Below are 19622 nucleotides of genomic sequence, written 5' to 3' on the forward strand. Positions count from 1 at the left end.
TTCAAATAATTAGGACTGATCAGATCTGGGTGGTTCACACAGCAATAGCTCAATAACCCAATCAAAGATGCATCTACTGTCTGCCTATGGGCTCAAAACTGGGCTGGTTAACTGTTGGGGATAAAATAAGGCACTCTCTCAGTGCTTAAAAGTGAACTCCTATTCTGATTTATGGAGTGTTCTAGCTATCTATGAAGCACAGAATATATATAGCATACTCTAAAGAAAGACGAAATTTAATAACTGCCAAAGTGTTGTACTCCCTTAACCTAACATTTCAAGAGTGCATGAAGGAAGCAAAGCGCTCTGAATGGCACAGCCAAATGGCAGCAAATGTTTGGCAATTTGGAATAATAAGATCAACACTGCTCCCAGTGAAATTCCCAAGGCGGGAATGCAAGGCCTGAAGCTACCAGAACACCCCTACTCCCACCTGAAGGAAAAAATACGTTTTCACAGATAACAAACCCTCCCTTTTTGGGCAGAAGGCAAGGCACAGGTAGCAACTGCTGACTGCATCACTGAAACTGAAGACTTCAAATTCCAAGAAGATAAATCTAACATTGAAAAAGTAAATTATTTTGTTCTTTTCTGGAGGTGGAGGGGTAGTCATTGTACAAAGGACTAACCTGAGACTTGAAAATAATGGCTCCTAATTCCATTTGGACTACAAATTTTGGAAGTACTGTAAAAGTCACCAACTCTTTTGCAATTCAAATTATGCCTCTGGGTGCTCTGCTAGGTGCTGGGGATGTAACCCTGAGTAGGATGTGCCCTGCCTTCCTTGGGCTCACAGGCTGATAGAGCAGGTGGATTGCTGGGAAGTATAGTTACCTGATTATTATTATTTTTCTGTTTTCCTTTACTTTTCTTCTCCTGAAGGGGAGAAAAGGGAAAGTGGTGGGCATTTGATATATCAAATATTGACTAATCACCTACTATATTCAAGGCCAACCATAACCATGCCAGAAAATTGTGCAGAAAACACATAAAGCCCTAAGTAGGGAATAATGGCCTGAGGGTGAGGCAGGAAAGAAACAAGACAGAATTCTTGGACACAGATGCAACCCTGGGCCTGCTCCTTGTGTAGCACGCCCCACCCCACACCACCCCAGAGCTCACACAAGAAGACTGACATGGAAATGTGGCCAGGGAGACCCTGTTCCCCACACAATCCTCCCCTTCAACCCTTCTCCTGTCAAACTGCACAGAAACAACCAAAATTACAAATTCAGTCTCATGGCTAGTTGTATTTACATGATACAAAGCAATTAGTTGTTGACTTAAAAACTTTTCTTGTTGCATACTTGACTAACTGGCTACTTTGGAGTCCTATAAACAAGCACAATTTGCTCGTACTTCACTGTCTGGCCTTAAAATCAGACACAGTCTACTTATACATAAACAAAACAACACCAAACATCTTTATCTAAAGAACGACCAGGTTAGCGCAAAGTGCCACCATAGAGTGAAGAAGGGGAAAAGGGGCGGCCGGGCACGGTGGCTCATGACTGTAATTCCAGCATTTTGGGAGGCCCAGGCAGGCGGATCACTTGAGGTCAGGGGTTCAAGACCAGCCTGGCCAACATGGTAAAACCCCGTCTCTACTAAAAAAAATACAAAAATTAACTGGGCTTGGTGGCACGGGCCTGTAGTCCCAGCTACTCAGCAGGCAGAGGCAGGAGAATTGCTTGAACTGGGAGGCAGAGATTGCAGTGAGCTGAGATCGCGCCACTGCACTCCAGCCTGAGCGACAGAGCGAGACTCTGTCTCAAAAAAAAAAAAAAAAGAAAGAAAGCAAGCAAGCAAGAAGGAGAAAAAGCAAATTTGGACTACTTTTTGTAACAGAGGAGAGCAATTTTAAGCAGGAAAAAAATGGGTGAATAACTACACTTTATACAAATTCCACTTTTGGGGATAGAACAGGAAAACAAGTCTGAGGAGGCATCCGGGTACCAGGCCACCAAGATGTCTCTAAGGCACAATGTAACAGACAGTTATTTTCACAAAATTGTACCAAGTAAATATCTGCTAAAATTCTTCCAAATTTACATGTCATGCCTTTCTATCATTGATGCATCCAAACTTAGCTTTCCCATAAAAAAGTCTACTCCTTCAAATTTCCCAAGAGCTGCTTCATCTAGGTCTGCTTTGACTATGGCAGTCACTCTGCTGACACAGGCCATAGGTCCTGGCCATGGTCCGCCCTCTGGTTGGGGCACCAGCAGAACTTGCTGTGCTCTTTGCTAACTACCCTATGTTCAGCCACACCTTAGGGAACTTAGTTTTAGGGATACACACAGAGGGTCTTTAGAAAGAAAACCGAACCCCTATAGAATAAATGGCACAAAGAAAGGAAGGAATGGGTATATCACAGGAAAATGGGGCAATGAAGTTACTTTACGAGATATATGCAGAATTCCACCTTTCTCTGTTTCTGACAGGAGTGCAAAGGTGTGCAGAATAAAATCAGTTTTTGAGTGAGTACTCACCCCACACTCATTTATTGGACACCATACTACAATAAACCAAGCACACATCAATTCATCCCCTAGAGGAGGCCGTGCAAATATGCCCAATTAACTGGCCTTTATGTTGCAAAAACGACTTTCATTTTTTAAAAAATTATCTGGGACACTAACAGCACCCATAAAAACCTTAGAGTCAGGAAGTTTACAGAAAGTAAGGACATCTCCCCAGTAAATGAACAAATGATAAATGAGCGAATTCATTCAAGTCAGAAGTTGTGAAACAGAATTGTTATCCTATTTTTGCAACACAGAAGATTGTGATGATCAAAGGCATTAAAAATAGCTCGGAAAAAATGAAGACAACATAACTGGAAATTAAAAAAAAAAAACAAGAACCTTACTCAAAACAGCAAAATGTCCACTCATAGCACTCATTTCTCTATGAATTATTTTGACAATAGGAAATGGAATTTAAAAATTTTTCCTGAATCCAAAACTGTATTTCCCCTCCCACGTTCCCTGCAGGAAAACCTTGTTCATAAACAAACAACTCCCAGATAACTAACTTCTTGGCTGTCTGTTTCCATGCGAATGGCAGCTCCCAAACTTGCCACTTCATGTTCCTGTCGCCTCATCGGTGATGTCATGGAAAGACATCAGACATGCTGTTATTATTGCCGAGCGAGAGTCTGCAAAGGAAATTATGCTGCTGCCTCTAGGTTTTAATTTTCCATGAAAAATTATTCTTATTGCCATAGCCGCTGAGACAGTGAAAAAGAAAAATGATTTAATTAGGGAACAGCCATAATTAGATTTTTTAAGCATGGTCTTTCAATATAAAAGTTACATTACAGTACAGCTTCATGTGGTTTAACAATGTATTTTCATCAGACCCTTCCAGAACATATGAAGGTGTTGAATAACAACTGAAGGAAGAAAACGAATGCTAAACTGCTATGAGAAAGTTATATCTGAAATGAGCTTCGAAACGTGATGGGAAGGAGGAGTGAGGTGTCCTCAGCAGCTAAGATGGGAAGAACCTCAAATAGTGAACTGGGGAGAGGAGCCCCCTCTTCTGTGATTACCGTTCACCATCCAGGTGGTGGAGAAAGACAGTAACAGGCTCCCCACCCAAGAGATAGTGGGAATCAGGATGATAATGCAAGGATGACTAGAAAGAAAGAAATAACAGCAGTAATAGAATACAAAGTAGAAAAATGAAGAGAACCAACTCTGTTCAGCATAGACTTGACCTAGTGAGAGCAAAGTGTGATGGGCTTTGTAAACATACTTCTATGATTTCCCCTGTAGTGTGTGTGTGTGTGTGTGTGTGTGTGTGTGTGTGTGTGTGTGTACCAGAAATTGAACCTATAAGAACTATGATTACAGACCATGAGAGATTTGTTTACTTGTCACCTCCTCAGAAGTTCAAGGTATGAGTCAATGTTAAGCCTTGAAACTTCCCTACAAATGTATCTCAAAAAATTAGTGAAGGGTAAAAAATTACATTATTTAGGCCAGGCGCGGTGGCTCACGCCTGTAATCCCAGCACTTTGGGAGGCCGAGGCAGGCGGATCACAAGGTCAGGAGATCGAGACCATCCTGGCTAACATGGTGAAACCCCCTCTCTACTAAAAATACAAAAAAAATTAGCTGGGCATGGTGGTGGGCACCTGTAGTCCCAGCTACTCGGGAGGCTGAGGCAGGAAAATGGTGTGAACCCAGGAGGCGGAACTTGCAGTGAGCTGAGATCATGCCACTGCACTCCAGTCTGGGTGACAGAGCAAGACTCCGTCTCAAAAAAAAAAAAAAAAAGTACATTATTTAGAAGTCATGAAATCTGTGTGATTATTCCACATTAAAAAAAAATTCATCTTTTTCTCTTAATTCCACCAGAAACATCGAGAGTTTTACCAATGGTCTTGGAGACATTCTAAAATTCTGAACATGGAATCTTAATAACATCTGTTGACAACACTTTCATGAGTTCATCGTATATTTCAAACAGGTTTAATTTTGTCTAGTAAAGTGACATAACCAAGACTCCTCCTTAGTTCAATATTGTGGCAATAGATCAAGACACATGTCAATGTCAACATGTCACTGAAGAAAGAAAGACATTAGGCCTTGCTATTACTTTCACCCAAGCTCCTGAAACCTGGAAAAATAGCAGGAGAGATAGGCAGTTGAAACTCAGAAAAATTCCTAGGCAGCTAAGAGATCTTCATAAGGATACATCAAAAAGAGGCTGAAATTAACCAGCTGACTCTTTTCAACTCTTAAGGGAAACTCCTATATGGGAGACATGGTCAGGGATGGCGGTCATGTTACCCACAAGGAGGCGTTGTTATGGAGACAGCTTTGAAGGATCCCTGGCAATTCCAGTGTATAATTAAGGCTAGTGAGTGATCACAGAACAGCCAGCAGGGTGGTCTCCATGGAAACCACCAAACATACATTTTCACATGCAGAGCAAATGTTCTGAATCAATGACTCTTTATATAGGTTTAAAAACATTGTGAATGATGCATCAATTGCTTCTTCTGTGAGACAATAACTGATTAAATATGCAGTGAGAGACCTTGTCCTCATGCATGCTGAATTCTGAGTAGTGTCTAGAATAGACAGTCCACAACTAAATTCACTACCTAGAACTAGTGAATACAAACAGTAAATTCAGACCCAGGAAATCACTGGTTAATTTCATGAGAGAATTAAAACAGCAGATTGATGGAGTCAAGGAAGACCTGCCAACTGCTGGCTCTCATTAATCTAGGGCTGTCTACATATTATTTAATCCTCTCAATAACATAGACATTATTATTGCATTGTTTACAGATGAGAAAAAATGATTCATACACCTAGAAAGTGGCAGACAAGACTCAAAAGCTGGGTTCAAATTAAGTCTTGGTCTAGGTCTGTATGACTCTACATAATGCTCTGTGTCTGCAGAGCACTTTTCCACCCCCCAGCCATTTTCACATATATTATCTCATATATTCTGCTTTGAAACACTTAGGATCACAGGTTCTAGCATTTTCTAATTTTGCAATATGTCCCCCCGGGTCCTTGACTCTGTGCCCAACTTCTGTACCCACAATGCGCTCCAGGTTCTAGGACTTACATGGGACCATATCTAAGAAGGCTTTGCCCATCTTTCACTCTGACAGTATGAACACCATTCCATCCTAAGGAGCAATGGGAAGGAAAATCTCATGCCATAAGTGTAACAAGGTCTCACTCTGTGGCTCAGGCTGGAGTACAGTAGTGCAATCATAGCTCATTGCAGCCTCAAACTCCTGGCTCAAGCAATCCTCCTGCCTCAGCCTCCCAAGTAGCTGGGACTACAGGTACAAGCCACCACACCTGGCTATTAAAAAAAAACTTTTTGTAGAAATAGGGTCTTGCTATGTTGCCCAGGCTGGTCTTGAACTCCTGGCCTTAAGCAATCCTCCTGCCTTGGCCTCCCAAAGTGCTGGGATTACAGGCATGAGCCACCACACCTAGCCTATAAGTATAAATTCTGACTGTCCAAACAAAGCAAAAAGAGAGATAAACAATCCAATTAACTGCTTGTAGCATTTACAACACAATCATCCACAAGAGAAGGTGGCACTTGGAGACAGGGGTGAAAGGTCAGATTGCTGCATATTTCCTACTTTAATCAGTCTTATTACATAATTTTAAAATCTGGCAAATGCTTTATTAAGTAGGCACTGATAATTAATAATATAGTTCCTAGCAGATCATTATATAATGCTACAATTCAATGTAAATGTGATTAGCATTTAGTCTTGAATACCAGATACAATAGTCAGCACTGTCAGAGCTTGTTATCATCATAACGTTTGTGCGCTATCTTTGGATATCTTTCTAGTTCAGATTCCTTGCTTTACAGATGAAACAATGGAGGATTACAGGGTGTCTTAGTCCATCTGGGCTGCTATAACAAAATTCTATAGGCTGGGTAGCTTACAAGCAATAAAGATTTGTCTCTCATAGTTCTGGAGGCTGGTAAGGCCAAGGTCACAGCCCCTACAGATTCCGTGTCTGGTGAAGGCTGCTGTCTCAGAGATGGCACTTTCTCACGGCATCCTCAGGGTGGAAGAAGCAAGGCAGCTCTCTGGGACCTCTTTTACAAGGACACTAATGCCCTTCATGAGGGCTCTGCCTTTATGAGCTACTCATCTCCCAAAGTCCCCACCTCTTACTACCATCACCTTGGGGCTTAGGATTTCAAGGTATTGATGTTAGGGGAACATAGACATTCAGACTAGAGCAAAGGGGTTCCGCGAATAGTGACCAAAGTCAAACAGTGAGTACTTCTTCCTTTCCTTTTCCCCCCTGAAATCCCAGTCTCTCTACCACGCACCTCATGGAAAAGACTAGAGCCTCCGTGCATGCCTCTCTCCTATCACTGCCCAGGACATCTCTAGTATCACCCAAACTGTAAGAATCTAGTGCCTGGGCAACATAACAAGATCTCATCTCTATAAAAAAATAAAATTAGCCTGGCATGGTGGTGCGTGCCTATAGTCTCAGCCACTGGGGAGGCCGAGGCAGGAAGATTGCTTGAGGCCAGGAGTTTGAGGATACAGTTGCATGATGGCATCACAGCACCCTGGCCTGGGTGATAGAGAGATCCTGTCTCTAAAAAAAAAACAAAATCAAGTATATCTTAAAACCCCTGGAGTTGCCAGCTGTTTCAGGCCAGCAGTACATTATGACATAGTTTTAGGGAAGGGATAGGGGAGGCAAGTGAGGTGCCTAGGCTGCGGCATTTGAGGTGCTTGTTCACACTCAGGCACCAACCCAGCACTGCACAGCCCAAGAGTGAGGGCCACCTTCATCTTGGTCCTGTGTATATGAAAGATGAAATTCTAACAATGGAAAATATAAATGAAACCAAATCAAGAGACTTATTCTGAGCAAGCTACGAAAAGTTATTTTCCCAGGGCCATAGAAAAAAACAGACAAAGGCTGGGTTTTCTGCCTGTCATTGTCTTCGGGACATGAGATGGTGGTAGCAATTATGGCATCAGCTTTAAAGGAAGAAAGTGATCTTACAGAGGCAGCTTTGAAAGGAGGAGCACAGACTGGCTCCTCAGGCCCCACAAGCATTGCCGCTGCTGTCCGAGGAAGCTTCTCCACCCCTTGCTCTTGCGCCACATAAACTCACTCTGACCTCCGCTGCTTCTTCCCAGTGATGCTGAGAACTCAAGTCAGTTTGAAGTTAACAAGAGTAAGACAAGGCACTACTCAATCCAGGAAGAATTCTCATGTGAGGATTGAAATCTGCTGGAGAAACTGACTAGGAGAAAACTATAAACTCACACACACCACATCTTCCTTTCACGTCTACACACGTCCCTGCATTTCTCTTCAATTTGTTTACTTTGTTCTGCCTGAGTGCTTTACATCATATGTGAGAGGGGATCCTGAGATTTTATGAAGATGCAGTTAGATTTTACATGCCCAAATTTACCAAAATGAGAGATTATTTTTTAAAGGGTTGCTAAATATTCCAATACTTTTGGCTTCTTAAATTTTTTCTCAAATGCCCAGAGAGAAAAACGACAATAATAGTGATAACAACCTAAAATGACTTCAAAGGCACTTTTTCCCCACGCTAAGTATTCTCAGATCTGAGGAAGATACTGAAAAAGGTGAGGACCAGAGACAGACATGGATGCCTTCTCTCAGAACTTGGAACTGATGAAGTTGATGTGACATCTTCGAAAACAGCCCCCAAATGGGTCCTTTTGGAGCAGTGAAGAAGGCCCCTCGGCCCCCTTAACGACCTCCCTCCCTGTGTATTTTTTAGTCTTCACATAAGCCCGATTCTCCTCTGGCACCACTGAAACATCCTTCTGAGTCACTTTCTGAACATGCTGGCACCCAGTGTAGGCACAATGACATCATGGGAATGCTGTATTGCTAAGTATGATTTTGTTGTATTTCAAATGTCAGCACGTTTTGATGTGTAGGTGGTTCAAAGAATGGATACATATTCTACCACGGAGGATCACAAGCTTATTTTCAAATAGGAAAAAGAGAGAGAGAGGGGAGATTGCTTGATGTACCCGAGGCTGGAAGAGATAGATCTTAATGGCTCATTGAATCCAATTTTCATTTAAGAAGAATTAGCATTAAACCACAGCAGCCAATTAAAAATCCTCCCTCTTCTGAATTAAGTATTGAAGAGAAAAATTATAAACTTCCCTCAGAATTTAAGAAGAAAAGAAAAATACAATAAATAAAAAAGAGACTTGAAACTGTCAAATAGGTAAACTCATATACACAGGAAAAAAAAAATGTCCTAAATCCTAAAGGACAGGATTTAAGCACTATGCTTTGAGCACTATTACTTTACAGTTTTCAGGGATGATTTGCATGCCATAAAATTCACTTATTATAAAGTGTAATGATTGTTAATGAACAAATTTAATAAATTAACTTAAATGATGATGCAACCATCACCACAATCCAGTTTGAAAGTTTCCATTAGCCAAAAAACTTCCTTTGAGTCTATTCACAGTCAATTTCTTTCTCTAAGAAACCACTGGTATACTTTCTGTCTCTATAAAATTGCCTTTTTATGGGCATTTCACACAAACTGAATAATACTATATGTATTCTTTTGTGACTGGATTCTTTAGCTTAGCATAATATTTTTGAGGTTCATCCATGCTGTAGCAATGTATTTATAGCCCATTCCTTCTGATTATTGAATAGTATTCCAAATTGTATATATATATATACTATATCTTATTTATATATTCACTAGTTGATGGACATTTAGAATTATTTCCAGTTTGGGTTTCTTATGAATAATGCTAATATGAACACTCATGTATGGGTTTTTTGTGGCCATATATTTTCATTTCTCTTGGGTAGATTCTTAAGAATAGAATTGCTAGGTTGTAGTCACTTTATGTTTAATCTTCGAAAACTACCAAACTGTTTTTGAAAGTGGCTGTATATATGCCTACCAGCAATTTATGAATGTTCTGGTTTCTCCACATCCTTGCCAACATTTGGCACTGTCTGTACCTTTTTAAAAAATTATAGTAGTGGGTGCGCGGTGATATCTCATCATGGTTTCAATTTGCATTTCTCTAATGACTAGTGATGCCAAACACCTTCCTATGTACTTATTAACCATTTAGATATCTTCTTTTATGAAATATCTGTTCATGTGTTTAGATCAGTTTTATTTTTTATAAGTATCAACATTATCTTTTTTTTTTTGAAATGGAGTCTTGATCTGTCACCCAGGCTGGAGTGCAGTGGCACAATCTTGGCTCAATGCAACCTCCACCTCCTGGGTTCAAGTGATTTTCCTGCCTTGGCCTCCCAAGTAGCTGGAACTACAGGCGTGCGCCACCACACCCAGATAATTTTTGTATGTTTAGTAGAGACAGGGTTTCACTATGTTGACCAGGCTGGTGTCGAACTCCTGATCTCAGGTGATCCACCTGCCTCGGCCTCCCAGAGTGCTGGGTTACAGGCATAAGCCACTATGTCTGGCCTCAACATTATCATTTTATTTATTTACATTTTTTATTTTTATTTTTATTTTTTTTTGAGACAGAGTTTCACTCTTGTTGCCCAGGCTAGAGTGCAATGCCGTGATCTTGGCTCCTGGGTTCAAGCGATTCTCCTGACTCATCCTCCTGAGTAGCTGGAATTACAGGCATGCGCCACCACATCTGGCTAATTTTGTATTTTTAGTAGAGACAGGGTTTCTCCATGTTGGTCAGGCTGGTCTCAAACTCCCGACCTCAGGTGATCCGCTCACCTCCACCTCTCAAAGTGCTAGGATTACAGGTCTGAGCCACCAAGCCTGGCCTATTTATTTATTTTTAACTTGTATTTTTTTTTAACTTTTAGGTTCAGGGGTACATCCCCAGGTTTGTTATATAGGTAAATTGCATGTCACAGGGGTTTGATGTACAGATTATTTCATTACCCAGGTAATAAGAATAGTACCCAACGGGTAGTTTTCCAATCCTCTCTGTCCTCCCATCCCTCACCCTCAAGTAGGCCCCGGTGTCAACCGTTACTTTCTTTGCATCCTTGTGTTCTCAGTGTTTAATTCCCACTTATAAGTGAGAACATGCGATATTTGGTGTTCTATTCCTATGTTGTTTCGCTTGGGATAATGGCCTCCAGCTCCATCCATGTTGCTGCAAAGGACATGATCTCATTCTTTTTTTTTTTTTTTGAGATGGAGTTTCGCTCTTGTTGCCCAGACTGGAGTGCAATGGCGCTATCTCAGCTCACTGAAACCTCCACCTCCCAGGTTCAAGTGATTCTCCTGCCTCAGCCTCCAGAGTAGCTGGGATTACAGGTGCATGCCACAACGCCCAGCTAATTTTTGTATTTTCACCATGTTGGTCAGGCTGGTCTCGAACTCCTGACCTCAGGTGATCCACCTGCCTCTGCCTCCCAAGGTGTTGGGATTACAGGTGTGAGCCACCATGCTCGGCCAATCTCATTCTTTTTTATGGCTGTATAGTATCCCATGGTGCATATGTGCCACATTTTCTTTATCCAGTCTACCATTGATGGGCATTTAGGTTGATTCCATGTCTTTGCTATTGTGACTAGTGTTGTGATGAACATACATGTGCATGTGTCTTTATGGTAGTACAATTTACATTCCTTTGGCTATATGCCCAATAATGGGATTGCTGGTTTGAATGGTAATTCTGTTTTAAGTTCTTTCAGCAATCAACAAACTGCTTTCCTTTAGACCATTTTAAAATTGGGTTGTAGGTCATCTCATTGAGGTGTAAGAATTGTTTATATATTCTGGATATAGTTCCTTTATCAGACATTATGATTTGCAGATATTTTCTCCTAGGCTGTGGCTTACCTTTTAATTTTCTTTTTCTTTTTTTTTCTTCTTTTTTTTTTTTTTTTTGAGACAGAGTCTCGCTCTGTCGCCCAGGCTGGAGTGCAGTGGCGCGATCTCGGCTCACTGCAAGCTCTGCCTCCTGGGTTCATGCCATTTTCCTGCCTCAGGCTCCCGAATAGCTGGGACTACAGGTGCCCGCCACCACGCCTGGCTAATTTTTGTATTTTTAGTAGAGACCGGGTTTCACCATGTTAGCCAGGATGGTCTTCATCTCCTCACCTCGTGATCCGCCCGCCTTGGCCTCTCAAAGTGCTGGGATTATAGGCGTGAGCCACAGCACCCAGCCTACCTTTTCATTTTCTTAATGGTGTTTTTTGAATTGTAAAAGGTTTTAAGTAAACTACATTTTATCAATTATTTTATGACTTATGCTTTTGGTGTCATATCTAAGAATCTGCCAAACCCAAGGCCATTAAGGCTTTTTGTTATGTTTTCTTCTGATAGTTTTCCAGTTTTAGCATTACATTCAGGTCTGTGATCCATTCTGAGTTAATGATGGCGAGCAAGGATCTAAGATTGTTTATTTGTAGGTTGGTTTGTATATGGATATCTGATTGCTCCAACACCATTTGTTGAAAAAACAATCCTGGCCAGGCGCGGTGGCTCACGCCTGTAATCCCAGCACTTTGGGAGGCCGAGGTGGGCGGATCGCTAGGTCAGGAGTTCAAGACCAGTCTGACCAACATGGTGAAACCCTGTCTCTACTAAAAATACAAAAATTAGCCGGGCATGGTGGTGGGCACCTGTAATCCCAGCTGCTCAGGAGGCTGAGGCAGAAGAATGGCTTGAACTCGGGAGGCAGAGGTTGCAGTGAGCCAAGATCGCACCACTGTACTCCAGCCTGGGCGACAGAGGGAGACTCCATCTCAAAAAAATAATAATAATAAAATAAAAAATTCTTTCCTCATTGTGATTGGCACCTCTGTTGAAAATCAGTTGACCATAAATGCCTATCCCTACACCAATACCATAATGTCTTGATTATTCTAGCTTAGTACTAAATTTTCAAATCACATAATTTAAGTCCCCCAACTTTATCTTTGTCAACATTGTTTTGGCTATTGCATTTCCAAATAAATTTTAGATAAATTTGTGAATTTCTACCAAAAAAAAAGCCTGCTGGGATTTTGACAGGGATTACATTGAATCAATTTAGCAAAAATTTCCATCTTAACAATATTGTATCTCTTGATTTTTTAAGATTTTATTTAATTCCTCTCAAAAAGGTTTTATAGTTTTCAATGTATAAATGTGATACTTCTTTGTTAAGTTCCAAAGTATTTTTTCCTTTTTGATGCTATTGTGAATGGAATTGTTTTCTTAATTTTATTTTAATAAACATGACTTTTCATTACTAATATATAAAACTTTGAGCTGGGTGCACTGGCTCATACCCGTAATCCCAGCACTTTGGGAGGCTGAGATGGGAGGATTGCTTGAGGCCAGGAGTTTGAAACTAGCTTGGGCAACATAAGACCCCATCTCTACAAAAAAAAAATATTTTTAAAGTAAAACTAGTTTTATTTATTTAAGAGACAAAGTCTTGCTCTGTCACTCAGGCTGGAGTGCAGTGGTGACAATAGCTCACTGCATCCTCAAACTCCTGAGCTCTGGCGATCCTCCTGCCTCAGCCTCTTGAGTAGCTGGGACTATAGGCACATGCCACCATGCCAGACTACTTTTCTTATTTTTTGTAGAGACAGGATCTCACTATATTGCCCAGGCTGGTCTCAAGTGATCTTCCCACTTCAGTCTCCGAAAGTGCGAGGATTATAGGCATGAGCCACCACAACCTGCCTTCAACTATTTTTATAGTTTCCTTGGGATTTTCTATATATATGATGGTCTCATTTGTGAATAAAGACAATTTTATCTCTTCCTTTCCAATCTGGATGCTTTTTTTTTTTTCCTATTGCACTGCCTATTGCATTCCTAAAAACTCCATTCCAATGTTCAATAGAAATGGTGAAAGTGGACATTCTTATGTTGCTCCTGATCTTAGGGGGAAAGTATTCAGTCTTCCCCTGTTAAAGATAATGTTAGTTACAGGATTTTCACAGATTTTATCAGGTTCTCTTATATTACTAGTTTTTTGAGAGTTTTTATAATGAATAGATGCTAGATTTTGTCATGATTTTTCTGAACCTATTGAAATGATCATGTATTTTTGTTCTTTATTCTGTGAAAACAAGGTATTACATTAATTAATTTTTGTATGTTAAACCAACTATGCATTCCTGAGATAAATCTCACTTGATTATGGTGTATAATTCTTTTTATATGTTGCCAAATTTGGTTTGCTAAGATTTTGCTAATATATTTGTCCCTGTGTTCATGAGGAATATTGGTAATTTTCTTATTATTTGTTTTATCTGGCTTTACAGCTGGGTAACCCACCTCATAGAATAACTTGGGAGTTATTCCCTCTTCCTTTAGTTTCTAAAAGAATTTGTTTTAAAACACTTCTTCTTTAAATATTTGATAGAATTCATCAATAAAGCCAACTGGGGCTGAGCTTTTCTTTTCCTAAAAACCTAAGAAAGATTTTAAATTACTTATTTTTATTTACTTGTTATGGATGTATTCAGATTTTTCATTTCTTCTTGAGTCAGTTTTCCTTATTTGTGCCTTCCTGGGAATTTGCCCATTTCATCTAAATTGACTAATTTTCTGTCATAAAGTTATTCAAAATCTGAAGTTATCTACAATATACAATCCTTTTAGCTTCTATAGGATCAGTAGTAACATCATTTTTTTCATTTCCAATTTTGATAATTTGCATCTCTCTCTCTCTCTCTCTCTCTTTTCTCTCCTATCTCTCTCTCTCTCTGAGACAGGGTCTCACTCTGTCACCCAGGCTGGAGTGCAGTGGCGTGATCACGGCTCACTGCATCCTTGACCTCCCAAGTGATCCTCCCATTTCAGCCTCCCAAGTAGCTAGGATTACAGGTATGTGACACCATGTTCAGCTAATCATTTAAAATTTTTTTCTTGTAGAGATGGGGTTTCACTACGTTACCCAGGCTGGTCTTGAATTCCTGGGCTGAAGTGATCTTCCTGCCTTGGCCTCCCAAAGTGCTTGGATTATAGGCATGAGCCACCATGCCTGGCCTCTTTTCTCTTATTTTCTTGGTCAGTCTAGCCAGAGGTTTGTCAATGTTGCTGATGTTTTCAAAGAATCAACATTAATATTCTACATTATTTTTCTGGTTTCTATTTCATTAATTTCCACATTAAACTTTATTATATTCTTCCTTCTGCTTACTCTGAATTTAGTTTGCCCTTTCTTCTTTTCTAGTTTCTTAAGATGGAAGCATAAGTTATGGATTTGAGACCTTCATTCATTTCTGACATAGGTGTTTACAGATATAAATTTCCCTTCAAGCACTACTTTAGCTGCATCTATAAATTTTGATATGTTGTATTTCTGTTTTCTTTCTTTTTTTTTTTTTTTCTTTTTTATTGATCATTCTTGGGTGTTTCTCGCAGAGGGGGATTTGGCAGGGTCACAGGACAATAGTGGAGGGAAGGTCAGCAGATAAACAAGTAAACAAAGTTCTCTGGTTTTCCTAGGCAGAGGACCCTGCGGCCTTCCGCAGTGTTTGTGTCCCTGGGTACTTGAGATTAAGGAGTGGTGATGACTCTTAACGAACATGCTGCCTTCAAGCATCTGTTTAACAAAGCACATCTTGCACCGCCCTTAATCCATTCAACCCTGAGTGGATACAGCACATGTTTCAGAGAGCACAGGGTTGGGGGTAAGGTCACAGATCAACAGGATCCCAAGGCAGAAGAATTTTTCTTAGTACAGAACAAAATGAAAAGTCTCCCATGTCTACCTCTTTCTACACAGACACAGCAACCATCCGATTTCTCAATCTTTTCCCCACCTTTCCCCCCTTTCTATTCCACAAAACCGCCATTGTCTTCATGGCCCGTTCTCAATGAGCTGTTGAGTACACCTCCCAGATGGGGTGGTGGCCGGGCAGAGGAGCTCCTCGCTTCCCAGTAGGGGCGGCCGGGCAGAAGCGCCCCTCACCTCCCGGACGGGGCGGCTGGCCGGGCGGGGGGCTGACCCCCCACCTCCCTCCCGGACAGGGCGGCTGGCCGGGCAGAGGGGCTCCTCACTTCCCAGTAGGGGCGGCCGGGCAGAGGCGCCCCTCACTTCCCCGACGGGGCGGCTGGCCCGGCGGGGGGCTGACCCCCCCCACCTCCCTCCCGGAGGGGGCGGCTGGCCGGGCAGAGGGGCTCCTCACTTCCCGGTAGGGGCGGCCGGGCAGAGGCGCCCCTCACCTCCCGGACAGGGCGGCTGGCCGGGCGGGGGGCTGACCCCCCCACCTCCCTCCCGGACGGGGCGGCTGGCCGGGCGGGGGGCTGACCCCCCCACCTCCCTCCCGGACGGGGCGGCTGGCCGGGCGGGGGGCTGACCCCCCACCTCCCTCCCGGACGGGGCGGCTGGCCGGGCGGGGGGCTGACCCCCCCACCTCCCTCCCGGACGGGGCGGCTGGCCGGGCGGGGGGCTGACCCCCCACCTCCCTCCCGGACGGGGCGGCTGGCCGGGTGGGGGGCTGACCCCCCCACCTCCCTCCCGGACGGGGCGGCTGGCCGGGCGGGGGGCTGACCCCCCCACCTCCCTCCCGGACGGGGTGGCTGGCTGGGCAGAGGGGCTCCTCACTTCCCAGAAGGGGCGGCCGGGCAGAGGCGCCCCTCACCTCCCGGATGGGGCGGCTGGCCAGGCGGGGGGCTAACCCCCCCACCTCCCTCCCGGATGGGGCGGCTGGCCGGGCCGGGGGCTGACCCCCCCACCTCCCTCCCAGACAGAGCGGCTGGCCGGGCAGAGGGGCTCCTCACTTCCCAGTAGGGGCGGCCGGGCAGAGGCGCCCCCCCACCTCCTGGACAGGGCGGCTGGCCGGGCAGGGGGCTGATCCCCCCACCTCCCTCCCGGACGGGGCGGCTGGCCAGGCGGGGGGCTGATCCCCCCACCTCCCTCCCGGACGGGGCGGCTGGCCGGGCGGGGGGCTGACCCCCCCACCTCCCTCCTGGATGGGGCGGCTGGCCGGGAGGGGGGCTGACCCCCCCACCTCCCTCCCGGACGGGGCGGCTGGCCGGGCAGAGGGGCTCCTCACTTCCCAGTAGGGGCGGCCGGGCAGAGGCACCCCTCGCCTCCTGGACGGGGCGGCTGGCCAGGCGGGGGGCTGACCCCCCCACCTCCCTCCCGGACGAGGCGGCTGGCCGGGCAGAGGGGCTCCTCACTTCCCGGTAGGGGCAGCCAGGCAGAGGTGCCCCTCACCTCCCGGACGGGGCGGCTGGCCGGGCGGGGGGCTGACCCCCCCACCTCCCTCCCAGACGAGGAGGGAGGACGCTCCTCACTTCTCAGACGGGGTGGCTGCCGGGCGGAGGGGCTCCTCACTTCTCAGACGGGGTGGTTGCCAGGCAGAGGGTCTCCTCACTTCTCAGACAGGGCGGCCGGGCAGAGACACTCCTCACATCCCGGACGGGGCGGCAGGGCAGAGGTGCTCCCCACATCTCAGACGATGGGCGGCCGGGCAGAGACGCTCCTCACTTCCCAGATGTGATGGCGGCCGGGAAGAGGCGCTCCTCACTTCCTAGATGGGATGGCGGCCGGGCAGAGACGCTCCTCACTTTCCAGACTGGGCAGCCAGGCAGAGGGGCTCCTCACATCCCAGACGATGGGCAGTCAGGCGGAGACGCTCCTCACTTCCCAGACGGGGTGGCTGCCAGGCAGAGGCTGCAATCTCGGCACTTAGGGAGGCCAAGGCAGGCGGCTGGGAGGTGGTTGTAGCGAGCCGAGATCACGCCACTGCACTCCAGCCTGGGCGCCATTGAGCACTGAGTTAACGAGACTCCGTCTGCAATCCCGGCACCTCGGGAGGCCGAGGCTGGCGGATCACTCGCGGTTAGGAGCTGGAGACCAGCCCAGCCGACACATCGAAACCCCGTCTCCACCAAAAAAATACGAAAACCAGTCAGGCGTGGCGGCGCACGCCTGCAATCACAGGCACTCGGCAGGCTGAGGCAGGAGAATCGGGCAGGGAGGTTGCAGTGAGCTGAGATGGCAGCAGTACCGTCCAGCTTCGGCTCGGCATCAGAGGGAGACCGTGGAAAGAGGGGAGAGGGGAGAGGGGAGGGGGGGAGGGGGGAGGGGGAGGGGGAGGGGAGAGGGGAGAGGGGAGAGGGGAGAGGGAGCTCTATCTACCACACAGTCCTTCCAGCTCTTTCTTATCCACTCTCTTCTGTTTTCATTTGACTGAAAAATTTTAATATCCATTGTAATTTCTTCCTTGACCTACAAACTATTTAGAAGTATATTTAATTTCCAAATAAATGGGGTTTTCCTAGATTTTTTTCTATTGTGAATTTCAAATTTAATTCTGCTATGGTCAGAGAACATACTTCATATGATTTCAATCTTTTAAAACTTGGGAGTTGTTTTGTCAACCAGCATACTACGTATTGTGGAGAATATTCCATGTGCACTTGAGAAGAATGTGTATTCTGAAATCAATTGGTGGGGTGTCACATAAATGTCAGTTATGTCAATTGGTTGATAGTGTTGTTCAAGTCTTCTATGTACTTCTATATTCATGCTTTTCTACTGAGTTGTTCTGTCAACTGCTGAGAGTGCAGTATTGAAATCTCCAATTAGTATTGTTAAATAATCTATCTTTTCTATTACTTGTTGTTTCACATATCTTGGGGTGCTGTTTTAGGTGTATATATATTTAGAACTGTTATATCTTCCTAATGCATTAACACTTTTATCATTATTAAATGTCCCTATTTTTTCTCTAGTAATATTTCCTGTTATAAAGTCTATTTTGTCTGATTTTAATATAGCCACTATACCCAGCTCTCTTGTGGTAACTGTCTGTGTGGTTCTTCCATCCTTTTACTTCCAGCCTACTTGTGTCTTTTACTTTAAGGTATAACTGTTATAGACAGCATATAGCTCATATAGCTGGGTTTTGTTTTTAAAAAAATCCAATATGACAGTCTCTATTTTTTGTCAGGTATTTAGTCTATTCGTATTTAATGTAATTACGGATATGGCTGCTAGCAACAAATCTCTTAGTTTTTATTCATCTAGGAATGTTTTTATTTCTCTTTCATATTTGAAGAATAGTTTTGCTGTATATCAAATCCTTGGTTGACAGGTTTTTCTTTCAGCATGTTGAATGTGTCACCCCACTTGCCTTCTGGCCTCCACTGTTTGTGATGAGAAGTTAGCCACTAATTGCACTGTTGTTCCCCCATATATGTTGAATAATTTCCCTCTTGCCACTTTTAAGATTTTCTCCTTGTCTTTCAACAGTTTGATTATAATGTGTCTAGATCTCTTTTTGTTTATCTTACTTGGGACTCACTGAACTTACTGAATCTGTAAATTAATATTTTTCAACAAATTAATTTCTTCAAATATTGTTCTAACCCTCTCTTCTCTTCTGGGATTCTTATTACACATATGTTTGTTGCTATATTTGATGTCTCACAGGTCTCTGAGGCTCTGTTCACATTTCTTCAATTTAAAAAAAACCTGTTTTTTGGCCAGGCACGGTGGCTCACGCCTGTAACCCCAGCACTTTGGGAGGCCAAGGCAGGTGGATCACGAGGTCAGATATCGAGACCATCCTGGCTAACATGGTGAAACCCCGTCTCTACTAAAAATACAAAATATCAGCCAGGCGTGGTGGCAGGCACCTGTAGTCCCAGCTACTCGGGAGGCTAAGGCAGGAGAATCACTTGAACCCAGGCAGTGGAGGTTGCAGTGAGCTGAGATGACACCACTGCACTCCAGCCTGGGCGACAGAGCGAGACTACGTCTCAAAAAACAAAACAAAACAAAACAAAAACCTATTTTTTTAGATTGAATTATTTCATTTGCTTTACCTTCTTATAAGTGGTACTTATAAAAGAACTTATAAGTTCACTTATTCTTTCTTCTGCCACGTCAAATCTGTTGAGTCCCTCTAGAGAACTTTCAGTTCAGTTATTGTACTTTTTACCTCTAGAATTTCCATTTGGTTCTTTCTTTTCCTCTCTGTAAATAATTTATATCTCTTTATTGAGATTCTGTATTCACCGAGTCTTTGCTTCTTTAAACATGGTTTCCTTTTGATTTCTGAATAAATTTAAATAGCTGCTCTGTAGACTCTTTAGGCTAAATCCTACTTCTGAGGACAGACACCCAGAGATAGTTCCTGCTGACC

At 43.9% G+C, this 19622-nt stretch overlaps 1 protein-coding gene across 25 annotated transcripts in view; it reads right to left on the bottom strand.

Annotated features, from left to right (window-relative positions):
- Positions 1-19622, bottom strand: part of TMEM241 (transmembrane protein 241) — a 202303-nt gene that overhangs the window by 94780 nt on the left and 87901 nt on the right. The window contains exon 14 of one of the 25 annotated variants that reach the window (XM_055102536.2): positions 16090-17662. The exons of 23 other annotated variants lie outside the window; for them this stretch is intronic. In XM_055102536.2, coding sequence (XP_054958511.2) covers positions 17501-17662 — 162 coding nt within the window. In that variant the 3' untranslated portion in view covers positions 16090-17500. Of the gene's footprint in view, positions 1-16089; positions 17663-19622 lie in introns of those variants that run through there. One more of the 25 variants, XR_004667499.3, reaches the window with a different exon arrangement.

Source organism: Pan paniscus, chromosome 17 (assembly GCF_029289425.2).
Source record: "Pan paniscus chromosome 17, NHGRI_mPanPan1-v2.0_pri, whole genome shotgun sequence".
Lineage (NCBI taxonomy): Eukaryota > Metazoa > Chordata > Mammalia > Primates > Hominidae > Pan > Pan paniscus.